At 39.4% G+C, this 26,323-nt stretch overlaps 1 protein-coding gene across 1 annotated transcript in view; it reads left to right on the top strand.

Moving 5' to 3' along the window:
• The first annotated feature begins 2,724 nt into the window (after positions 1-2,724).
• IQCM (IQ motif containing M) overlaps positions 2,725-26,323 on the top strand; it is a 335,271-nt gene continuing 311,672 nt past the window's right edge. The window contains exons 1-3 of the mRNA XM_027117094.1: positions 2,725-2,731; positions 2,910-2,992; positions 5,139-5,406. Of these exons, the coding sequence (XP_026972895.1) occupies positions 2,725-2,731; positions 2,910-2,992; positions 5,139-5,406 (358 nt within the window). The remainder of the gene's footprint in view (positions 2,732-2,909; positions 2,993-5,138; positions 5,407-26,323) is intronic.

The following is a 26,323-nucleotide window of genomic DNA, read 5'->3' as shown; positions in this document are numbered from 1 at the left end:
TTCGAGTTTGGTAATGACTTTACAGCACTGTCCATAGGTATGAGTGGAAGGAAGGGAGAAGAAAGAGAGCAAGAGGAGATGCTCTTTCTAGAATAACTGCAGTGACAATCTCATCCCAATGATGAGACAGCTTAGTAGATGCTTTCTCTCCTAACCCAGCACTTTTAAGGTGGGTTAGAGCCCAGTTGTTCCGTTCATTGCTAGGGTCTCCCCCAGGTTCAGTCCTCAGGATGTCATTGCCCCAAAGTAACAGTGGCCTGTTGCCCACTAGTCTACATGGTGAAAAACAAGGGGAAATTTTGTGAAGGAATAAAGAGTTTGCCTCAATGTTTCTTTATGAATTTTCAAACATATAGCAAACTTGAAATAATTTTGAATCAACACCCAAAGATCTACAACCCAGTGCTCACCATTACTATTTTACTGAATTTGATTTATCACATATCCATCCATCAATCAACATACATATTATTAGTCAGAATTCAGTGTTTGTTTATAGTTTTTCTTTTTTGATGTACAATGTACTACAATGAGGTGCAGAAATCTTAGGTGTATATTCATTGAGTTATAATAATATACCTGTGTAATCTACTGTGTATCAAGACATAGAACATTGTCATGTCCCCCAGAAATTTCCTTCATGTCCCTTCTCAGTCAGTCCATGAAGATCAATGTTCTGGCTTTTTTTCTCCTATATATTAGCTTTATTTACTCTAGAACATAAGTGGAACCATACAGTATTTGCTTTTTTGTGTAAGGATGCTTACTTGACATAATGTTTTTGAAATTCATTCATGTTGTAGTGTATGTCAGTAGTTTGATTCTTTTTTTTTTTCTTTGTGGTACGCGGGCCTCTCACTGTTGTGGCCTCTCCCGTTGCGGAGCACAGGCTCCGGACGCGCAGGCTCAGCGGCCATGGCTCAGGGGCCTAGCTGCTCCGCGGCATGTGGGATCTTCCCGGACTGGGGCATGAACCCATGTCCCCTGCATCGGCAGGTGGACTCTCAACCACTGCGCCACCAGGGAAGCCCCTGATTCTTTTTTGTTGCTGAGTAGTACTTCATTGTATGAGGATATCACAGTTTGTTTACTGTTCTCTTGTTGATACCCATCTGAGCTCTTTCCAGTTTGGAATTATTATGAATATACCTGCTGTGAGCATTCTTATACAAGTCTTTTGTAAGTATAATGTTTCATTCTCTTTGGTAAAAACCTAGGAGTGGGATTTTGCAGTCACAGAGAAGGTGTATATTAGGTTTTTGTAAGAAATTGCTGTAGCTTTTCCAAATTGATTGTCCTATTTTATATTTCCACCAATGACACATGAGGGTTCCAGTAGCTCCACTGTCTCACCAACATTGGCTGTTTTCAGTCTTTTTAATTTTAGCCATTCTGGTGGGCATGTGGTGGTATCTGCTATAGTCTGAATGTTTGTGTCCCCCTAAAATTCATATGTTGAAATCCTAATGCCCAATGTGATGATGGTATTAGGGGTTGAGGCCTTTGGAAGGTGATCAGGTCATGAGGGTGGAACCCTCACGAATGGGATTAGTGCTGGTGTAAAAGAGGCCCCACAGACCTTCCTACTCCCCTCCACTATGTGAGGATACAACTAGACATCTACGACCAGGAAGAGGGCCCTCACCCGACCATGCTGCCACCTTGATATTGGACTTCCAGCCTCCAGAATTGAGATAAACAAATTTTTGTTGTTTATAACCTACCCAGTCTGTGGTATTTTGTTATACCAACCCAAACAGACTAAGATAGTATCTTATTGTGGTTTTGATTTGCATGAAGATGGAGTTTTTAATGGCTTAAAATTTGAGTAGGTGAAAAGAAGAGAGAGAAAATCTTGATCCCAAGGGTACTAAAGGAGGTGTAATTAAAGAAATGGGGAGCATACAGGCCAGACTGAAAAGCTAATTTGATAAGTAATATATTTAAATTTTACTGAGTCCAGGTTAGGAAGAGAAAGCCAAGAAACTTAAAAACATCAGAATCAGCTAATAATAAAGGAAATATATAAGTAGGAAATCTTAGATGAGACTAAATGAAGATGATGTATTCTATGTACACGCTATAGAATTCTATACATAGATCTGGGTAAAATGAATAAGAATCTTAGAAAAATACAGATGAGGGATGAGTTATCATTGTAGTGTTACCCACTTGTAGGTACATATATTTTTATTTCAATGCTATTCCTACTTAATAAACCTTTTGAGTTTTATTATGCAGTTATAATTTTATCAAGTTGTAACGTAAATATTCTTGAAGAAATGTACAGCCATATTAATTAGTCATCAGGTATAGAAAACACAGATAGACTTACTAATAATTTTTGTGTCCAAATCATGGTGTGTCTTCTGAATTTAAAGAACTTTCAGAACTAAAGGAGATATCAATTTTGTGTGTTTTCTTTGGTCTCCCTTGGACTTTAATAATTTAGGATAATCTACTTAACACTCTGACCATTGTAAGCTAATGTTTTTTTTAAAGTAAAATATTACATTAAAGGAACATTACATTAACTTCCTTTGCATTCTCTTTAAACATCCACTTATAAAATTTTCTTTTTATAACATCCTGCAAATTCATAACTCTCCAGGGCTTCCCTGGTGGCGCAGTGGTTGAGAGTCCGCCTGCCGATGCAGGGGACACGGGTTCGTGCCCCGGTCCAGGAAGATCCCACATGCCACGGAGTGGCTGGGCCCGTGAGCCATGGCCGGTGATCCTGCGCGTCCAAGCCTGTGCCCCGGAACGGGAGAGGCCACAGCAGTGAGAGGCCCGCGTAACGCAAAAAACATAACTCTCCAAATTTCAGTTTCATAGTTTTGCCATTTTTGGTTAAGAAAGTACGTTAACTACATTAAAAAAAATAAACTATTTCTCTGTTTCTATTTTAGGTCCTATATTAGAGATTCCCAAGCAAGATTTTTTTCAAGAAGCAAAAACTCTCATTGCCCAACACTATAAGAAAATAAATGAGGTTAGTGCTTTGCATTTATCTAACACTGTATTTTTCAGGAAACTAATAGCAATTTTTATATACTACAATAATTGATCCAAATGATTGCATGAACCCTAATAGATTTTGAATAGAAGAGAAAATGAAATCCTTACTAGCTATAAAAATTGATTTCAGATTGCATTTAAAAATTTTAAATTTAAAAATTTAAAAAGATTTTTCAGCTCTACAGCTTATTTAATTACATATATTTTAAGTTTGCACATTTAATTTAATTTTTAATGTCTCCTGTTGATGAATTATAACAAGTTTTTGGATTAAATATCTCAAGTAAATATCCCTCTCTAAACACTGTTAGGCAAAGCTAACAGATAAAATATACTGTGAGAGGCGTCTCTCTTATGCCACCTGCATGACATGCTTACCTGTATCTTCTCCTACATCACTTTGTATTAGGACTGTTTACTAGTCTAATAGCTCCTTGAGGGCAGTAACTGTCTTTTTTTGAATGTTGCATCTCTAGCAGTAAGCCTTGTGTCTGGCTCAATAAATAATTGCTTAATGGCATGGATTTGGAAGGTGAGAAGGAATGAAAGGGAAAGGGGTGGCAAAGAGGCAGGAGGGTGGGTACAGGGTGAAATTTTGGAGGAGAGCATCTACAGAGGAGAACGGATAATTTGGGGAGCAGCTGCCGTTGTGATAATGGGCCTTTGGGGAGACAGGTGAGGGCAGGGGACTTAGGATGGTTTACTGTGTGCCACACTATTCTTCTCCATTTTGAATAGTTTTAAAAAAAAAAACAGAATTTTAAATAAAGATTTTAAGTATTTTTCTATGCTTACTGTGAGGGGGAAGAGGATTATAATTTTTACATATGTTTCTTTTGAATGGTCCTCTAGGCTGAGACTGACCATAGGTTTTATTTAATCTTGTAATCAACATTGTTAACATTGCTTAACTAATTTTTGCCTCTAATCAATTAGAAGTATTTGATTTCACTAGTAGGCATGTGAGATGAAAAGTGCACTGTCTTCACAGTTAGGTAGCTGTGCCTTAGAACCTTCACCTATTTTTAGAATTTTATCTAATAATAACAGCATAATATTCTACCTTTGGTTGCTTGGTAAAATGTAATACTAGTCTATTAAAACCTCCTTATTGGCATCTTCTATTTTGTTTTTTTTGGCCGTGTCAGGTCTCAGTCGCGGCATGGGGGATCTTTCCTTGTAGTGCGCGGGCTTCTCTCTTGCTGTGGCACGAGGGTTTTCTCTTCTCTAGTTGTGGCGTGCAGGCTCCAGGGCGCATGGGCTCTGTAGTTTGCGGCCCGCGGGCTCTCTAGTTGAGGCGCGGGTTCAGTAGTTGTGGGGCATGGACTTAGTTGCCCCGTGGCATGTGGGATCTTAGTTCCCCAACCAGGAATTGAACCCGTGTCCTCTGCACTGGAAGGCGGATTCTTTACCACTGGACCGCCAGGGAAGTCCCCTTATTGTCATCTTGAGTTGGCAACAGCTTGAATTTGTCTAAATCTTTTCTTGTGGGGAGGAGGAGAGCTGTAGCTCTATCTGTGGGCCAGAGAATTGCTAGACTAAAACAATTATAATTGTTTGGATAATTGCCTGTCAGAGACCTGGGACTGTATTATTTTTCTGTTGCTCAAAGTAGTCAAAATTAATAAGAAATTAAGTGATTGAAAGGATCTAAAATACATATTCAATTAGTAATATGCTTTTTTTGAGAATCTACCTCCATGTATGAGCAGTTATTTCTGGTTCAACAGAGAGTTTTGGGGGTGTTAGCATTTTTTTGACATTTGAAGATTCTCCAAAGATGGTTGAAAATAAATTCTTATATGTCTATTTGAAAACTTCTATTTTAAAATGGACTTTAAAGCTGTATTAGAAAATATCACATTTGAGGAAAAAATCACTATTTTAAAATTCATATATTTTTTAAGTTGAATGTAACCCTCATGCTTGTTAAAGGCTTTTGGAGAACTATAAAGGATAACATCTGCTTTATCTGATTATTGTCATGTGCTTTAAGTTAAGGTACTTTGTAAAATATATTTAGTGGATATAATTTTATTAATTTATTAACAAAATTGATTACATAATTTTTATACAGTTAAAATTAAATTTTATTAAATTTATTTTTGTTTTGTTCATAGAATAAAGTTCCAGGTACTTCTATAAATGTCTTTAGAAATAAACATCAGAAACCGAAATGTAGGAAATTCATACCTTTGGAGATCAAAAAACAGGAAACACTTGATACGGTCCGAGAACTTCAGGCAGCATACAAAATGATTTGTTTTCCCAAAGACTGTTCCAAAAGTGGACATTCTGAGGAGGCTCCATCACGAACTTCTTTCAAGGAGCCACACATTTTCAATGTAAAAAAAAAATACAAGGGGTCTATAGATCTAATTGTGAAAGGTAAGTTTTTGGTGGAGCAAAGACATTTAGCAAGCCAGCAGGCAAAACTGTTTGCTTATGGTGTGCTTGTAATGGAATTTCCTTGTTCAAACAAAATCCTACACTTTAAATGTTAGCAGTGAAAGGTAGGGAGGCATGATTAAAAGGGCTGCTAACCTCTGGGAGCCACCAGATATTGAGAAGAGGGCATCCTAATGGGAGAGAGGAATGCAGGGGAACGAAACCGGTTAGCCACTTCTTCCAACAGACACTGTTCCTAGAGCATGCAGAGGATCATGGCTCTGGATTTTGTTGTTGAGCAGGGTAGGTAGGGTAGGCAAGCTATTTGTGAGTGTGTCCCCCCAAAACCCTAAAGGGATTTTTGGGAGCTATAGAGTTTCCTTTAAGACCAATTGTGATAAAGGTTTATTCTCTTTCAGGAGCTTGGTAAGGTGGAACCTGGAGGTCTATTTAGGCAAGGTTATACTGTTTTCTGAGACTAACTGGTTTTCCTGGCTGGAATGACCTCTTAAAGTACATTTCTAGTTATAAGCTTTCATAACTTCGTCTGCATTTTCCCTCTTTTGTTATTGCTTATTATGTTATTCATTCATTTGAATTTTTTCATTCAGTGAGTGCCTGCTCTGTGCCAGGCAGTATGTTAGGAGTTGGAGAAACAAAGCTTAAAAGGCTCAGAGAGTAATGGTGGGGATAAATACTTGGGTAATTTCTTATCATATAGTGTGACAACTGCTGTACTAGAGTCAGTACAAAGCATTATGGAAGCACTGAGGAGTAACCAACCAGATGCCAGAATGAAACTTTCTCAGATGAGATCTCATTAGAAATCGGTTTTAAGGAGAAGTTTGTTAAAGGTAGGTGGTAACAGGAAAGGCCATATTGAACCATGGGAGAAAAATATTAAAGCTCTGAAGGACAAAAGAAAGTGATATGTTTTGGGAAAGGAGAGATACGGTAAGAAATGAAGTTGGGGAGAGGGGTGAGGCTAGGTTTTGATGTGAATATAATAGCAGACCTAGGAGTTGACCCTATGTGTAATGGAGAGCCAGTGATGATGGGGGTGAGGTATGACCGATTCTTTCTGTTTAGAAAAATAAAACTGGTGGTAGAGGCTGTGGAGAGAATGGTGCCAGAGAGATAAGAAAGGAAGCTGCCCAGGAAAGAGATGGTCCATGTAAAGGATGGCAGAGGCTTAAAGTAGGGCAGTAGTGAAGCATGAAGTGTGGAGGAGGGATGTTCCAGCAGCATTTCTCAAAGTGTAGTTTTCAGAACACTAGTCCTGAGTGATTCACCTTGACATAAGTGTTCTTGGTAAGGTGAGTTTGAAAAAATGCATTTACTTCTTGGAGATCCATATTGAGCACTAATATATTGAAAACTCTAAGAAATACTACAGAAAAGAAATCTGTTTAATGTTTTTTAACCTGGCTATCACCAATTTGTTTGACCAAAGAATTCCTAAAGAAAGATATTCAGGTTTCTAGACTGGAAAGCTCAACAGACATCATTAAGCTGAGTTAGGAATTCAGAAAGAGAAGCAGATTTAGGGCAGGTGAAGAAAGGGATGTAAAAGATAACAAATTCAGTTTTAGACCTATTAAGTAGACATGCATATGGAGATAACCATTAGAAAGTTGGAAATGGAGGTCTGACACCTGAGAGAGAGATAGGTGAAGATTCAAGATTGATGTTGTGGGTCGCTGCTGAACTGAAACTGTGGGGTTCATGCATTTGTTCAACCAAATTTATTTACTAGGTGAGATATAGAGAGTTAAAAGATATGCTACTTGCCCTCAAGAAGTTGAAATTTGCTATATATAATTTGTGTGTGGTTGGATGAAGGAGGATAAATAGATGATTATAGTACAGTGTGACTGACTATAATAAAAACAAGCTCTACCTCTTTAAAAATCAATTGGAAAGATACCTGATTCAGATTTAGGAATAGGGATGGATTCCCAGGAGATTTAAAGTCTGGTAAATTTTGAAGGATGAATAAGCGTTAACTCAAGAAGGAAGAAAAGTCCTATCTAGTCAGAGCGTCTAGTGTCTACATGACAATGAATATCTGAGAAAGTAATTATAGTGTACTTGAGGGAACTGAAATAATTTTACATAACTGACTTAGGATTGGGGAGTAATTAGAGATGAGACTAGAAGAACATTGAATTTTAACCTAAAAGTAATCCAGATGTTTTAAAGAAAAGTTGCAGTGGTCATATTTGCATTTTAGAACATATACTGGCAGCAGAGATGAGGTATGATGAATTTTGGAGGCACAGAGACCAATGAGGAGACAGTAACTCCCACGAGAAAAGATGACTTGAATTAAGGCAGTGGCACTGGGGATAGAACTGAGGGGAGAGATTTTAGAAATATTTGAGAAGTAGAGTTATCTAGATTAGGTCAACAATAAGGTGGAACATAACAGAGAAGGGCTGTAGGATTCATTGGCTTAGTGGTACTGAGTGGCAGCATGGAAACATATAGCAAATTAAAGGGTTGGAGATGCTTCTTATGTATGCAATAAACTGGAATCTAAACCATGTATCTACTGAGCTTTGTAGCTCTAGGTGAAGAAGTTGGGAAACAGCATTATTAAAATATGTTGGTGGTTTGGGCTGCCTTTGGGAAGTTTTTATAAAGAAAAGAGATGAAGTAAGAAAAGTATTGGCTGGTTTGCAATCAGAAATGAAAGAGCATAGAGAGGTACCAAGTATTTGGGTCCTTGGTTTTGAGCAAATATCTACTAAGACTTATCATTGTAGCAAAAATCAGATTAAGGGTATGTTTTTCCCAACCCAGCTCATTGTTTCAGATGACCTAAAGGCACTTTGAGAGACTAAGGCAGGGGGTAAAGAAGTGAGGATACAAAGGATATTTTAAAGCTATGTATAAAAAATGAACTTTGAATGTGGTTATTGGCATGTAGAATTGGAAGAAAATAGATTAAAACGTCTACCAAGTATTTTAGAAGATTTTGTTGCCAAAGAAACCATGAACCTTGATTTAATTGAATGTTCAAAAGTAAAATAACCTGGCTTTGTCTGGAAGTGGATTACAAAGGCTATACAGTCTCCAAGTAGGATAATAACAAGATGTGGCCAAGGTGCAAGGAAAAATCTTCCCAGAGTTGACCCGGGGCCAATAAAAAAGTGAACAAGGGAGTGCTGCTCAGAACAGAATCCTTGTCTACTCAGAGAATTTCCCCACCTGCAGCGTAGGGGACTTCTCAGTGCCTCCCCAGCAGAATTCCATAACTTCTTTGGCCTAGTGATTGCTATGCATCTTCTCATTTCCCCTTTCACTAGTGGCGTTTTTACTGAGGTTATCCTATACCTGCTCCACTACTGGCTGTTGTGTGCTTTTGGAGAAAGGTGGAAATAATTTATGAATTTGGTGCACATTATTATTAGACCAGAAGGAGCCACATCTGGGCCTGATGGAAAAGACTACAAACAGCCAGAGATCCTGGGCTCTGAGCTGGATGTAGTGCCTTGGTGGAACTTTGGGTTGTCTCCTTTGTGTCGTGTCAGAGGATAAGAATGGATATTTGATGTCCAAAAGGGCAGACTGTGGCAGAGACTGGCTATATGCTCATCAAACTTACTATATCCTTTTCTTCCTGGGTACTTGGCTAAATTACATTTCTCATGTCCCTTGTAGTTAGGAGGAGCTATATGACTGAGATTTGGCTCAGTGGATTATAGCTGGAAGTGATGCACATCCATAAAAATGTCTTGTGCTCTCAACATGGCTCCCCACATTTTCAAGTATAAAGACTCTTTTTCAACACTGTTAAAAAACAATTGCAGTTTCACTCATGCGAGAGTGGTAAAAGTGCTTTTAATATCTGTTGCTTGAAAAACTTTTGTTCGGACATTGAGTAAATATACAAAACTTGGTGAGTGAGAAAAAATGGTCATGACTTGATCCCTCATGGAACTTGTAGTCTAACTGAAGAAACAGATATTAATTAAATCATCACTTATATACAGATTGAGAGTATAGGACATATGAATTGGACCTGGTCTGGTGGTCAGCAAAGGCTTCCTAGAGGAAGTGTCATTTGAGCTAAGATGTGAGAAATGAGAAAAAATTTCTTAGATGAGGAGTAATTCCTGCTTGAAGTTCTAGGCCATGGGAAAACTATTTGCAATGGCCCAAGTGAGGGAAGCACAGACGTGCTTTCAAAGAAGTGCAAAAAGAACAGATGTGCCTGCAGTTCTGAGAAGGAGCTGGAGAGGGGTCAGCTGCAGCTGTCTGAAAGGCAGAACCTTGTTGTCAGTGATGCTGTAGGACATGTTCAACAACTGGCTGTGGTGGGAGGAGGGAGCAAGCCTAATCTGCGGTTTTTGCCGATTTCCATAGTGTAAATGCTCTCACATAGCCGATTTCAAGCTACCGATATGACATCACTGATCACTGGAGTTGGGAAGAGATGCTCAGTCTGCTCTCTGGAGCATTTTGGCAAACACCGTCCATACAGCTTGAGATCCTCTTGGCTCACTTCTTATTCCTTCCCCTGCTGTGGTGAGGTTCCTTCCAGGCTTCCCCAGCTCCTTCCTGGCTTGGGACACCCACAGGAATGGGCTCAGCTCTGACACATGAGCAGTCCAGTAAGGGAGGGTGAGGGCTGATGGATAATGTTTCCTCCTTTCTTCCCCTGGGTGGAAGGGTCTCAGTTACATTCTATAAAGCTTCTCAGAAGGTCCCAAATAGTTAAGCAGCCAGTCTCTTGTGGTGGTGGTCAACTCAAAAAGGATTCTTACATTATTTCTCACTTCTTTCTTGTTTTATTTTTTTCCCTCATTGTTCATTCCTGTTCCGTAAGCTCAAGTCCTTAAAATACTCCCTTGAAAATATTTTGGTGGCAAGTTGTCAGTACTTGCTGAAAGATTGGGGGTGGAGTGTGAGGGAAAGGAAGATCAAGGAAGGGTGATTCTTAGGCTTTAGGCCTGATGAACTGGAAGATAAGAATTGCCATTTCCTGAGATTGGGGAGAGAGAGAGAGATAGAGAGATGCAGTTTTGGAATAGGCAGAAACCCAGAGTTAAGATTTAGACACATTATGTTGAGGTTCTTTTTATCAATACATATATAAATGAAAATGTCTAATAGGTAGTCTGTTATGTCAGTGTGGGCATATAGAAAAGGTTGGAGTCATTAACGTAGAGATCAATGTCCAATAGAAATATGTTCAATAGAAATGAGAGCTACAAAAGTTGTAACTGAAAATTTCCTAGTGGCCACATAAAAAGTAAAAAAAAAAGGCAGGTAAAATTAATTTTAATAATAGATTTATTTAACCTAATATATCTAAAATATTATTTTAATAATTAGTATAAAAATTATTAAGGAGATATTTTACATTATTTTCATCTTAAGTTTCCAAAATCCAGTGTATATTGTAGAAATTGGACTAGCCACATTTCAAATGCTCAATAGCTACAGTTGATGAGTGGCTACTCTATCGGACAGCAGAGGTATAGATTTTATTGACAATCACAGACTTAGATTAGATCATCTAAGAAGTAAATGTAGGTAGAGAAAAAAATCCAAGGACTAAGTCCTTGGGGGATTCTAATATTTAGGGAATAAGAAGAGGAGTACCCAGCAAAGGAAGTGGAAAAGAGCAGCTAGGAGGGAAATCAGGAAAGTGTGAAATATGTTACTCATGTTTCAATCAAGGAAGAGGAAGGCCTTAGGAGGAGCAAAGAAAGCTCATCCATTGTCAGAGGAAGGCAGGGTCATGGGCACAGACACAGGTGTTTTGGTAGATTAGGTGGTGTGGTTGCTTCTATTTTTCAGTGAATTTAGAAGTGAGGTCTTCACTTGAGGATGGGATGGGAAGTATTGGAGTTCTGAGGTGTGAGGAGAAGGGTGAGATAAACAAAATCTGGGAAAGAGTGAAAGTTAATGGACTATGAAAAGATAGTTTGCTGTGAAAAATAAAATCCACCCCCCCCCACCCTTTTTTAAGAGAAAAGAGAAATGATTGGGAAGTGTCAATAAAGATCAAGGAAGAAGTTGACTTTATCCTTAGAGTAGGGAAAGGGTGTAACCCCTTGAGAGTTGCTGAAGAAGCTATGCCCTTAGGAAAATAAGAACCGGAAGATGGGGGAACATATAGAGATATAGCTAGAGTGTCAATTTAGCTGATGAAAGACCTGATGTTTCTTAGGGCACAGTGAAGGGTTTTGGGGGTGATTCAAGGAAGGAGGAAATACTGAGGGTCTGTGGAGATTAAGGTAAACAGCAAAGAGAGTGAGAAGACTAGTTGTCAGGGTCTCTTAGAAAAGGTGAGTAATCCCATCTTTTTTTTTTTTTTGCGTTACGCGGGCCTCTCACTGTTGTGGCCTCTCCTGTTGCGGAGCACAGGCTCCAGACGCGCAGGCTCAGCGGCCATGGCTCACAGGCCCAGACGCTCCGCGGCACGCGGGATCTTCCTGGACCGGGGCACGAACCCGTGTCCCCTGCATCGGCAGGCGGACTCTCAACCACTGCGCCACCAGGGAAGCCCGAGTAATCCCATCTTAATGATGGTCTGTCTCCGGGACCAAATCCCAGCACCATCTCCCCTAAGAAGCTTGGGGGCCCCTGCCCGGCCCCCGCCTGCGCACAGCATCCTCAGTGGCCCTTCATCGTAGCGGCCCTGCCTGACTGGACCACACCGGCTCTGAGTACCTCTGGGTGTCTGGGGCGCTTGCAGGGAGAGGGGCTCGCCACCCGACACCAACACCCAACAAGTGCAATTAATGCGACCTAGGCCTCGGTCCTTCCAGAAGTTGCCGGGGTTCCACTCCTGGAGTCCTGGAAAGACTGCAGGAAGCCGTCCGGTTGCATGTAGCTCCTCTTAAATGTAGAACAATGACCAAGCGCCATAACCACTGTGCCGCCTAGGTCACCAGCCAGGCCGGAAAGGTGGCGGGGCTTTTCTTTTGGGGGGTTGTTCTCTTTAGTAGTTTGTAATCACGAGGCCAAGGTTTTGGGGGGGTGGGGCATGGGAGAAAGGAGTGAAGGATTGATTAGGAGCACAAGGAGGACAGTGGTCCTCCTGACAATCCTATTATAGGCTCTGTTGAAGTCAGAGACATTTTACTAGGAAAGTTTGCATATGTCCCACCAGACAGCTGTGAAGGGCTGATCTCAGAGTTTATATTTAAATTAAAATTGCAATTCATTTCTCCAGGTTCTTATCTCAAAAAGTGTATATTAAGTCTGTAACTTGGATCTATTTTTTAAACATATTTCCAATATTCACTTCAGTGTGAATGGATGCATGATCTAAGATATCAGTCACATTAATTCCAGAACTTGATTAAAGTTTGTGAGATTAGAAAGAAGAGTGAGTCCTGTGTGTGGGGTATATGTGCCTTTTGCTCATGCTGCATTGACAAATTTGGTTGCGTTACCTTCGATAAGCTGAACATCTTAGGTGAGGACAGGACAAACATTCCTTGAATTTAATCCAAGGATATCAACTTTAAAAATACAATGTAACAATTATAATATCAAATATCTTTAGTAAATATGTACCCTGTGCTTGCATGTAATACATGCCCATATTTTTCTTAATAGAGCAAAATAAAAAAATATGAAATAATTTCCTTTCTGAGTATATAGCTATTCTACAGTGCTGCTTAACCAGTTTCTATTTTCATGCTGCCAGTGACTTATGGGTCTTGATAATTAGAAATCACATGTAAAACTCAATTTTTTTTAATATACATTAAATATTAGTTTATAGTTACCATGTATTATATAGTATTCATCTACGTATGCATTCCCTTGGGAACAAAAAAATACGTAGGTCTAATTTGAGTTGTTTAAATTTGAAAACAGATTTTAGTTAATCTCAATAAGATGTCGTGATATTCAGGTCAAGCAAATATATTTAGGGGATATTGGATTGTTCCTTAGCCAATTTGGAAAGGAGTATGTGTGTGTGTTCCAAATCACAAATCTATTCCTTTAAATATAAAATGAAGGCATAATGAATTTTAACAATGCTTTAAGATAAAGAATGTTCATGCTTTAAGATTAACAGTGTTTATAAAGTCTTTTATTTTATATTTTGATGACTTTACGTATACTAGGATATTAACAAATATAGTAATACTATTTTTTGACTCATTCTCACAAAATTATTTGGAGGAACTTAAGACCAGCTTCCATAACAATTTATAAGAAACGTGGAAGCTAGAGATATTTTTTTAATGAAGTGGAAAAGAAAATTGAATTAGATATTACAAAATAATTTGATTTTTGAAGATTTGAAACATATTTATCTTCCTCCATGTATGAAAACAGACTATAATTGAGGGATTTCTAAATGAGGGAATAAATTTGGGATAATGTCTTTAGAGATCATCATACAGAATTTTGCAAGTGCTTCTCTGCTTCTCTTAGTTTCTTTCTGCTTTAGATATCTATGTTTCTTCCCATTTCTTGTCAGGAATTTTCTTTTGCTTGTCTATAGTATTGAAGAAAGAACCTCAACAGAATTCTTAAAATTAGCAACTGAAAAGAATTATATGTCCGAGAGCAGCCAATGTCTTGAACATAGTCCGTTCTAATTTATGCTTTTCCTCTTTTTGTACTGACCTTGTGAGCTCTGAAATAGAAAGATGCAGGATGGAGACTCAAAGTAAGACAGGAGACCCTGTGCCTCTGTATAACGTGGTTTACCACACTGAAGTAGCCACAAAGTTCATAACTTTTAATAACTTAATAGCATCTTAAATATGAAAATTATTAAAACATTATAAAGGATTTAGAGACAATAGAAAGGCATTCTTTTTACCATCTACCTTCTACTAATTCTCTTACTAGCCCTGAGGACAGCTTACAGAGAACAGAAATCTTAGACTAGATTAGTGACTTACAGAGATTTTCTGATGAAGCACATTTGTTCCATGCTTTGCATTTGACAAGGAACACAGGCAGAGAAGAGTTAGGAGGCTAGTGACATACCTTCCAGTGGGCAAGGGTCCTTCCTAGGTCATTTGTGCATAAGCTTATGTACAAGTAAATAATACCAACTTCTCTGAGGAGGTAAACTGAGAGCAAGTTGCTTCCTAGAAATGGTTTCCTGTTTGTAGTGAAAACCTTCTTCAGTGGACATTTGTTATTTTGGGTCGGCCTCTCAGTGTCTTTTAACCTGACCTCTGGTAGCAACACTCTGATTTGACTTTGGAGAAATGCCCTCCCACTATGAGTTTGTGCAATTTGAGCAGGGCTGTCACCCTACCCCCTAGCTCCAGGGTTGGCATGTGATTCAGGCACAGTCAGTGAGAAGAGTTCATTCTCCTGGCCACAGCGATGGGTGGAGTGATTGGGTTTAAACCAGCAAGGATGTTGTGAGCTCAGAGGTACCAGAGAACACAACAGGGAATTCCAGTCTAAAATCAACATGGGAGAGTGAGCTGAATGATGCAGAGAAATCAAGTGCTGATGACATTGTTGGAGCCTCTAGCCCAAGCTTTGCTGAAGACAAATGTTACCTGGATTTTTCAGTTTGTATGAATTTGTGAATTTTCCTCTTTTGAGAAAGCAGCATAGTTTAGTGGCTCCCTGGAACGTAGGAATTCAATGCCCTAGATTCAAATCCCAGCTTTCTCACTCATTTGTTTCTTCTATTTCTTTAACCTAACTTGGTTTTCTGGTGGTTTTCAGTGGTTGTCTGATGGAAGCACCTTCCTCATCTAGTCATTGTTGAAAAAATTACACTTAAAGTGTGTGTAGTAGGCTGAATAATGACCACCCAAAGATATCAGATCCTAATTCCTAAAACCAGTAACTGTTACCTTCTTTGGGAAAAGTGTCTTTGCAGATACGATTAGATTGAAGATCTTAAATTAAAGAGATTAGCTAGATTATTTTAGTGGGCCCTAAATGCCATCACAAGTATCTTTATAAGAGAAAGCCAGATGGAGATTACAGACACACAGAAGAGGAGACACAGTGTAACCATGGAGGCAGGGTTGGAATGATATGTCCACAAGCCAAGGATTGTGGGCAGCCACCAGAAGCTGGAAGAGGCAGGAACAGATTTGTCTATAGAGCCTCTGAGGTGCACAGCCCTGCTGGCACCTTGATTTTGGACTTCTGGCCTCCAAAACTGAGAGAGAATAAACTTCCGTCATTTTAAGCCACCCAGTTTTGGGTAATTTGTTACGATAGGCATAGAAAACTAATATAGTGTACTTACAAAATGAGGTTTCAATTCTAGACGTCACTTAATTTTTTTGTTATAATGAGTACCGAAGTGTGATCAATGGGCTAATTGTTTCGACTTGCATTTCCTCATTCATGTATTTATTCAGCAGCTCTATTAAGCTCCTACTTGAGCCAGGTGCTGTGTACCATGGGCCCTACTCTCATGGAACTTTCAGTTTAGCAGCAGTGAATTACCCTTTCTCTCTTTTAAAAAATATAGATATTGTAGGGTTTTTTTTGTTTTGTTGTTGTTTTGTTTTTTCTGGTGATGGGAGTGGATAACCAGGGTTATAATAAGGAACACTGCCCTTTCCCTTCTTAGTTTGGAGCCAACTGAATTGAGGAATAAGACCCAAGAACTGGGCAGATGGAGATTGAAACGTTCATTTTGTTACAGAGAAAGCTGATGAGAGAATTTGGCTCTGGGTAAGTAGCCCGGTAGCTTGTTAATGCTCTCCTAGAATGAAACTCACCTTCCCAGTCGTAGGCAGTATTTGCCAGCAGCAACCTCCCACTCCTGCCCTCTGCACAAAGCAGCACATGTCCTCTAACTCAGCCTTGCAGTGCAGAGGAGAGTTTACTTGCTGCCTCCATGCTGGCAGGCTGGAGAAACGCCAAAGGGACTAGTCAGAGTGAGGAAGCGGGCTGGTGAGTCAGGCCTTCTACTCACCAACCAAAGCCTTGAACTATCCTTTCTAGCGGTACCCTCATGTCTCTTGTATAACTGAGCTAAGAGAAAGAATAAATGTATCTGTGCTCCTCAACGAAACAAATTCCTAGCATCAGAGGTCACTATGTTACTAACTACTTGTGGGATTTGCCTAGAGTCTGAGGTTTACATACCTTTTGGAGGGTTTGGAAAAGGAACGGCCATGAAGTGGGTTTTAAGGTAATGAAATCTTTTACTGAGTGGCATGTAATTTCCTCCTAGCAATGCTAGGCACTTTGGGACATTAAAAAAAGTGTAAGCCATGGAACATTTCCTTCCTCTCAATCAATGTATTATACGTTGTAGCCAAGGGACCCACAATTATTTCTGTTCTACTTTGTGGAAGTGGGTCAAACCCAATCCCTAACACTTGTATTACTTTAACATTTTTCAGGCACATATCTGATCATCACATCCTAATTGGTAAATCAAGCAAAGTTAACTTTAAACATCGAGGCTGAATTTCTTATTAGAATCTTAGTTGTCTTTCTGAGATCATACCTTTCTGAGATGGATATATGTTTATATAAAAGAAATCAGCAGAGGCTAACTTAAATGACTTCCCTTTTTACTAATTTTGAAATGGAGTTATTTTTCTTTGCTGTCCACATAAGCTAAAGAATCTTGTTAAGATCATAATCACACTTCCAGTAAGAAGAAAACTCTTTTGTCATTTTGAGCCTACATTATTAATGTGTTCCCCTAACTTGTCCCCCTGCCTCTGATCTAAACCTGACTTAATCTTTAAACAAAGTTATGCCAGAGTGATTTTTTGTGTGTGTGTAAAATGAAAATCCTACACTCTTTTTTTCTAAAATCCCTCAATGCTTCCCCGGAGCCTAGAGGATAGAGGAAGTGAAGTTATGTATTTTATGCATCCCAACTATGAATATTTTTAAAAACTTGATCAACCATGATAGAAGAAAGTGAATTATCTTTCTATCCTTTGTATGGAAAATATGAAATTTTTGTTGCATGAAGAAGTAACCAAACACTATATAGCCAAAAATGTAGGAAAAAGAGTATTATAGATAGATAGGTATATCTGGTAGTTAGTTAACAAAGATATTGTTATTTTTCTGGATTTTGAAATGTTGTGATTATTTGTTAGTTTTTTAGAATTTGTCATTTGTGTTGATAACCACAAAAAACCCCCTTCTTTAATTCTAGCATTCACATTCACACCTCGTTTTGTGTTTCTGCTTTGACAGACACTTCCTTTAGTTAGGCCCCACAGTTTTATGTTTCAGTCCCCAGAATATCTGACTTCACCACCGATGGAGAGACAAAGTTAGAAGCAGAATGACTGGAGGCTGTGGCTGTAAAACAGAAGCAGTGAGATGGTGGCTTGGATTAGGGTGATGGCAAGTATGTAGGATTTGGGTTTGTCTTGAAGGTAGAACCTTCAGCAGGATTTGCTGGTGAGTTGGTTATTGCATGTTATTGGAGAGACAGAGAAGAATCAAAGATGAGCAATTCATCAGCAAATCCTATGGAAGTTTCTACCTTCAAATCAAATCCCCAAAATGCTTTTGCTCCAAGTCACTGAGGATGGAGATGCCATTTACCAAGATGGGGGAATCTATGGGAGGAACAGATTTGATTCTTATCAGAGGTTCAGTCCTGTACTGTCTGAGATGTCTGTTAAATATCTAGGTGGAGATATTGAATAGAAAGGTGGTTGTCTGGGTTTGGAGTTCCTGGCAGAGGACTAGACTCAGATGTCATTTTGTGATACCTCAGCTTACAGTTAGTGTTTAATGCCCAGAGGCTCTATGATATGCCATGGGAGTGAGTTAGAGGAGTCCAAGGACTAAGCTGTGGAGTATTTAGAGGTCACAGAAATGAGGAGAAACTAGCAATGATGCCTAAGGAAGGAGCATTAAGTGAGGAGCAAAAAAGAAAACCCCAAAACAGGACAGAGATGTGCTGAAAACTGGGTGAAAAGGGTATTTCTAGGAGGAGGGAGTGTTTGATCAACTGTGTTGAATTATGCTTATAGATGAAATAAGGCAAGGACTGAAAATTGACATTGAACTTAGCAATGACCTCAATATCTGCTGTTTTAACAGAGAGGTCAGTTACAAAGAATGGGTGAAGAGAAATTAGACAACAAGTAGAAGGACGACTTCAAGGAGTTGTAGAGGAGAACACAGAAATTGGGTGCCTGCTGTGGAGGTGAGATCAAGAGACAGTAGGTCTTTTGTTTTCTGATGTGGGCAATCAAGAGAAGAGAGGAAAATCACTAAGAGAGGAAGGAGAGGGGAGAATAGCCAAAGCAATGTCCTTGAGAAAGCGAGTGGGTGAGAGCTGTTGTACAAGAAGAGGGGTTGCCTTTAGATTGGAATGTGGATGATTTTCACCTGCAGTAATGAGAGGGCACACAAAGTGTATGGATACAGATGCTCTCAGGAGGGCAGCTTTGGCAGTCTCTTTTGATTGCTTTTGTTTTCCCAGTGAAATTGAAAGCAAGGACATCAGCTCCAAGTAAGGTCAGGGGGCAGTGCTGGAAGTTTGAAGAGTGAGTAGAAAATATGAGCTAGAGAGGGGAGAGTGAATGGACTAAGGAGTTGTACTGTGATTACTGGGTAACATTCAGGTCCACTTGGGTTCTTATTAATGAATGTGAAATGAGACCAATCATGTTTTTGTTTCTCCCATCACATCAATTATTCAGGGTACAAATAACACAGAATAGGTGTAGACTTAGATTCAACTAGGGTTTTGTGTTTTCTCAAATGAGGATGACAGAATGCGGCGGGCAGGGGTGATGGAGTTGGGAGTCTATGAGAGAGAGTGGTCATAAAGATTGACTTTGGAATTTAAGCTGGCTTAAGATATGAAGGTGGTGAGGGAGAGTGAAGAGGTGGTGGTATCAATGAATTACACGTCCTGGTAGGGGTCAAAAATTGTTGGTGATGGGGAATAAATAGAATGTGGGGATTAGAGAGTAGGCAGCTTCAAATTGACTCATCAAGGAGCAGTGACTGGTACTGAAGAGGATTAAGGTATGAATATGAACACGAAAGGCTCCTTGAGGACAGACAATAGTTTCTTTTGGTTTTTATAACCCATATGTCAGCCTGACAGACATTCAATAAATGTTTCTGAATGAATTCAGAGAAAAAGTTGACTATCAGAATGGAGGGAAGGTGACGAAAGTAGGTCACTATGAGTCAGTGTTTTAATCAGCAACTGCATTTGTCCTCATGCATTTGTGGAGTGCACAGGACAAAAGACCCAAGCAGGTAAAGGGAACTTATTATAATTTTCAGACTTTGCTAAATGCAAAAATGAGAACATAAACTACAGTGGGGCTTCATAACTCAAATCCCCCAGGAACTGAGGTCTCTCATGCAGCTTCTCCTGGTGGGACTGCTTTCCTCTGCCTTTCCTCATAGATGGGTCTCTTCTCATCTTACACACAGACCAACATGGGCACCTCAATCCTAAGTCAGTGTGAACTTTTGATTTCCCTCCACACATCTAACTCACTTTCTTAGTGCTCATGATTCTGGAAGAGGGACATGATGGGCCTAGGTTGGGTTAGGTGATCCCAAAGCCACAGTCAGGACAGGAGTGATGGTGATAAGGTACCATTATGGCCACTTAGGCCCAACCTCACAGCAGAGTCTATAAACGAGAGTGGTTTGAGGGAAGGGGGTTGCATGGGACAGGCAAACCCAAACAAGTCAACTTTTTGTGAGGGCAGGGATCAGGCAGAAAAAAGCAAGACATGTTGAATTAAGCAAACATATTCTTGTATTTATAAGAACATATGCTTTAGCTAAAATAATCCTCTTATCAACTAGTTGATATTGCTAATTTTGCTAGCTACCATTACTATTAGCAAGCCTTGGCCACCCAATGTCTTCATAAACTTCTTTCCTCTAATGAGGCAGCTTATTTGTACCTTGACCTACTCAGTTGATTTATACCAGAACATACCAAGATAAGTTATTTTTCAGGTCAAATAACTTTTTTAAATTGACGTATAATTGATTTACAATGTTGTGTTAGTTCCAGGTATATAGCACAGTGATTCAGTTATATATATATATATATATACACACACACACACATATGTATATATATACGTATATATATTCGTTTTCAGATTCTTTTCCCTTATAGGTTATTAAAAATACTGAATATAGTTCCTTGTGCTATACAATAGGCCCTCAGGTTAAATAAGTTTTAAAATACAATACCCTTCTTCATAGCTCTCTACTACAGAGGTACTGATTAAGCCGGCATCGTAAGGATACCTTGGGCAGTAGCTTCATGATGTATCAAGTCTTCCAGGATGAGGGGAAAGTGTCCTTATTACCATTTTAGAGGAGCATTAGGTACTCCTCCTATTTGTAGCTCCAATAACATCTATCAGGTTGCTTGCCTGTGTACTGATCTGGATTCCCTGCTAGAAAGTAAGCCTTTAGAGGGCAGGGATCATATGTGTCTTGTTTGTATCTTTATCCACAGTGCCTAAGCAGCAGAATGATGGGCTCATTTAGCCTGAAAGATATTCTATAAATATTTGTTGAATAGTGCAGCAAAGGAGGTGTGAGTGTAAGCATGTGTATAAATTACTAACCAGGTTTAAGCAAGCCTGGTGGTTCTTCAAACTATTCCATGTAATATTGAGTGGATACTTCTGTTATAAGGTTCTGATCTCCCATGTTACAGCTTAAGGAGACCGTGTGTGTGTGTGTACATGTGTGTGAAGTGTGATAGTTACTGTACAGGATAAAGAGACGATCCTAATCACCATCTGGCGTAAAACAGCTGTTGCCTGGGCTATTCAGTGCCCAAGGCAGTTATTCATTTCTCTGGCCTGCATGGATACTTCCAAAATGATTCTGTCACAGCATGTGTATTCTGGCATTCCCTCTGAACACTGGTAAACCTGGAGCCAAGGATCTATTACTGCCTGAAGTGTGGAATGTGTGACATTGATCATCCCCTCCCTGAGCTGGCACTGCTCTGAAGCAGCCTAGGAACTAGGGAAATGAGCCCACTGCCAATCCATCTGGTTTTGATCCCATCGCACTTAATGAGTCAAAACATTTTTTTTAGAGATGCTTTATTTTTTTAAGTATTCCAGAAGCCAATGAGTACTCTGACTATAGTCAGGAAAGTGTTTCATGTAGTCACTGTAGAGACATTCATGAAGACACATAAAGTGTTATCACGTGTTTAATAGGTGCTCACAAGTACTTCCTATGTATGGAGTTGATGGCAGTTTCTACTGAAGTTTTTGATTTCCAGCTACACTAAATCCTAAGTGTGACCTTTAAGTAGTATTCAAAAATAGACTCAGATACCTGGTTGTAGTTTTGTAAATAAATGACCTTTGATTTTTTATTTCTCAGTGAACGTTTGGAAATCTCTATATATCTCTACAAGCTGATTTTAAGAAACTAAAAATGCTTCCACTGTTGTTCTACTGGAAGCTAATTAATGGAGACTAAGACAGAGGGGCTACGGAATGTCATATATTGAGCATCTGCTAATTATTAGGCACTATGTTAAGCCATGCATTATCAAGTCTTGAAAGATAGGCAGATCGTTAGTTGCGTTCCACAGATAAGAAAACTCTGGCTCAGAGAGAGACCTGCTCCAGCTGCTGGCACCTATTGGCAGAACCAGGATTTGAGGTCTTTCTGACTCTAAGGCTTGCAAACTCCTTCCACTCATGTGCTGGGCTACATCCTCTTTCTTGGTGGCATTAGGAGCAGTCCAGGGTGCTTGGAGGACTGAGGGTCTCTCAGGTGCTCTAGTGGTGTGGAAATGGTTCTAAATCTTTTCCTTAATTCTTGTCTGCCTTGAGCAAGTCACTTTTCTCAGTTTGCCTCATAAAACTCATCTCATCCTTGCTGCTTTAGAAAACTATTTTATTTTTATGAAGAGCTATGATCTTGCAGAAGAAAGGTGACATTTAATGTGCCCAACCTCATTCTTAGATAGTAATGAAAATGACACCTTTGTCATTTACATCCTGCAGCAATTGAATGCTTTTCCAGTTCTTCCAAAGATGGTTCCAAGTGGCAGTGTTGTTTTTAGTAAGTCCTCACAGAGGCATCCTGTGGATGAAAAGGAAGAATGCCAGGGAGTGGTGGCAGTCAGGTAATTCAGCCCTGATTGCTTGTGTGGATCTGTAGTCAAGTGTTCGACTACTGGCTGCTGCTTTCGAGTTCCTGTCTGACCAAAGCCACAAAGACCTGTTTCATTTCAGAAATCGCCCCAGAAAAGAAATGACATCTGAGGCGTCTATCGTGTTATGGATTGGAGAGCTCAAGAATTCCCGGGAAATGAACATATAGTTGTTGATAGTAAAAATGAAAATACAGCTAGTGTTACACAGATATTTTAAAGGTTAGAATGTTAGCTTTCAGATGAACTTCAGCAGTTGCTTTCTTTTCTTTTTATTGTGAAAATGGTGACCGTTCTACATCTACCCAGAGAATCATTTCTAACAATACCACACTCGTTAATGGGAGAGTGTTGGTTTTCTTGAGTGGGAAGAGCAGCAGGAATATGGGGAAGAATGGACTGTTTCTGGAAAAGAGGTGAGGGCATGATTACTTTGCTGGGCCAGTAATAATCAACTGCTCCAAAATGGCCATAAAAGTATTCTTGGTGTTCCTAGACAGTTTCCAAAATAAAATTATGTGAGTAGTTAGAATTTAGCAATGACACTGTGTGTTTACAATTTTAGGATCCAGTGCTAGGATTACCAAGACCTTGGGTTTATACTGCCCAAGACATTTCTTTGCCTGGCTTTTATATGAAACCTTTCTAAAATTTGTACATAGTGCTTTTGCCTTGTTTAAAGGAAAAAAATCGCTGGAACCCCAACTTTTTCAAAACTGCCTTTGCAACTGATTTTATTTATTTACAGTTCTATTACACTTAGAAAAAGATTTATGGCATCAGCAGTAAAATCAAAAGAGTGTGTGACTTTTCTCTCATTTATTTCCTACAGAAATTTTAATCATCCAGATCTCCAGATTTGGGTCTCTTACCCTTGAAAAAGGAATGTTTTTCAAGTGTTGATTTTCACTGTAACTAGAGGTTTTACTCCTATTGAGGTTGGCCTTCAAGTTTTATTTTCTTGAACCTGGAGTGAATTTCACATCTTCCTAGATTTGTTCCTGTGTCTGCAGCCCTGATATAAACGTCCCATCCATGAGGGGAATATTTGCACTCCGTAAAGAAGCAGCTTCTGTGGCTGGAGAGGGTGGGTAACAAGAAGACCTTGAATTTGTGCGTCCATACTGTGAACATAGTCCAGAATGATGGTCTGTGCGTGGAGGATAATGGGAGTCTAATAAGCGTGTCACACTTAATAAACTCTCTGCATCTGCTTGGGAAAGAATCTGAGATATAGAAGTGAAAATCAAAAATCAAGGTCTGGTTCTCTTACTGCATGATCTGGCCAAATTATTTAACACATTGGATCCTCAGTTTCCTATTTTGTTAAATGGTGTTGATAAAAATAACTGCTGACTACATTGCTGCAAGGACCAAGTGAGATTTCTGTGTGAAAACATAATGTAAACTAGAAAATAGCAGGCACATTATTAATGACTCGAAAGACTCATGAGAACATATATGCTGATACAGAAAAGCTGTGGTTGTCTATCGGTGTAAAGCAGTTACAAAGTGCTTTTGCAAAAAGAAAATTTATCTGGAAATATGAGTGGGTTGACTGTGTTCCCTCCCATCTTTTACTTCCCCTCAGTCAGCAGATCATATTCCAACTTGACACCGGGTAGGGAATCTAAAGCTTGGTATGATACATTTGCCTGGTGGTTATCTGAAAACTAATGTTCTAGTTTTATGTAAATGTGTTCAAGTTACATTGGTGCCCAAGTGTATCATTTGGTTTTAAAGTTTCATGTATCATGTGCTTTTAAGGAGTTAATAAAACCTTAACTACTTAATAAACTGCTAGGGAACAACTGTGACAAGTGTTGGCATCAAATATACTGGGGAATAAAGTTTTCAGCAGAAGTGTCTTAATTAGGAGTGAGGCCAGGTTCCATTCTCTATTTCACCTTGGTTTCTGCTTCTGGTCAGCTTTATAGCCTAGAGTTTCGTGATTGGCTGCACATGAGTTAGATTCCTGTTCTGTGTGGTGGTTAATACCGTTGGCAAGTCTGTGTAGATAAACAACAGAAAGAGTGCCAAATCCATTTGAGGACAAACAGCAGGTCGTGGTTTGGCAAGCATCCTTGGTCCTTTCATGTAGACTTAGTTTTAGGCATGGGAAAAATATGACTCCTGATGCAAAGTGAAAAAATATGTCAAGGTGTTTGAGATATTTTGCCTAAAACAAGTAATGGTATGAAATTTGTTTCATTTGTTGAGGAAAGCTAAGAGCTGGTAAGAAAACAAAGAAAGAAAGAATCATTTACAAATAGCTGTTTACCTCACTTGAAAACAATAATCAGGAATTTGCATTTCTTTAAAGCCTTTCTGTTGGTTATAATATCCCTACCCCTATTTCTCAAAAGACAATTATCACATAAAATGGCTTATAATAGAAGTGTTATTGCTTTCCTGGCGTTCAGCATGTAAGATTTTTATTGGTATACTTGTCCTTTTTTTCCTAAGCACCTGCAATTATATTTACATTCTGACAAAATATGGTAGAGGTGGCACTTAAATCTCCAAGTTTCTGTCTACGATCCTAAGCAATTTTAGTCCTTTCAGCTCTGCCTATTTTCTCTAACAATTTCAAGTGCAGTTAAGGCACAGAAGTATCATTTTGTAAAGCTTCCACAAAGACAGTGTATTTTGGGTTTTGGTGCTAGATAACATCACAGTTATGTGCTTTATAATTAGTTTGGCAGATCTAGAATTAGCTCAGAATCAGAACCTCAGCAGTGAGGCTGTAAGAGCTTAGCTTTGAATGTGGGAAAAATTTTGACTTTCTGTGTGAGGAAAGAAGGGGCTGAGGTGCTGGCATTTGTCTTCAGTAGTGCTGAGTGGTTGGTAGGATGGGCTGTTGATGGTAGTACAGTGAATTAGCTGACGGATGACAATTTGTGAGAACCAGGAAGAAGGAAGATCACAAACACCACACAAATTCTCTTCCTGGTTCTAGATTAAAATATAAGACCCTTTATTCTACTAAGAATAGGTAATGCACTTACCTTAGATCGCTACTAAGAAAAAGTAATGAAATATTATATATGAGATACCCTAATTTTACATTCATCCAACAATCGTGCATTCACTAAGCATCTTCACAGGACCTGTGATGGGTATGGGGTTTCCTCCTATTCACAAGCTAAAAATTTAGCCTGCCACAGTTTCATGGATGCCGGCTGACTGCAGACACAGAATCAGGACCTGTCAGAGACAAGGACTTCCTTACGGCATAGCATGCAGGCTGAGCTTCGTGTTCATGTCAGTTTCCCTCACCCCCAAGTCCCCTGGGGCCACATGGAGGGGCTCAGGTGAATGCTGTGCACGTGGGTTTGTGTTATGGCTCAAAGTATAAGTTTGGGGAATCTATGGCTTTCAAAGAAAATATGCTCTTTTTCCCAGGGGGAGGTATTACCTCACTCCTCAAGGTTGCCTGCTGTGAACACAACCCTGGGAAACAATCTGGGTAAAGAGCAGAGAACAGCCAGAACCTGCCATTCTTGGCATCCAGTATGATTGATTGTCAGGGGTGCTCAGAACCCACGGTGGACTGCCTCTTCCAACACTAAGGAACTCAAGACAATTATCTTCCAAACCATATGTGTGTGTTGTAACATGCATAAACTCTATGCACAGGTATTTGTAGTTTCAAAGCATTATTATTCCCTCTTTTGAGCAAATGAGGAATTTGAGGCCCATTGTGTTTAAATAAGAAGCTAAAATCACAAATAAATGGCACAGCAGGCATAGTCTAATGTTACCATTAGCTGTTTTGCATTACTGCTAAAGGATTGTCAGGCTATGATGGCATGGTGTTGTAGTGAGGACTTT

Source organism: Aethalodelphis obliquidens, unplaced genomic scaffold (assembly GCF_003676395.1).
Source record: "Aethalodelphis obliquidens isolate GAN/ISIS:26980383/991018 unplaced genomic scaffold, ASM367639v1 scaffold17, whole genome shotgun sequence".
NCBI classification, from domain to species: Eukaryota; Metazoa; Chordata; class Mammalia; order Artiodactyla; family Delphinidae; genus Aethalodelphis; species Aethalodelphis obliquidens.
The sequence above is the reverse complement of the archived record's forward strand: the minus strand, read 5'-3'. Positions and strand labels throughout refer to the sequence as shown.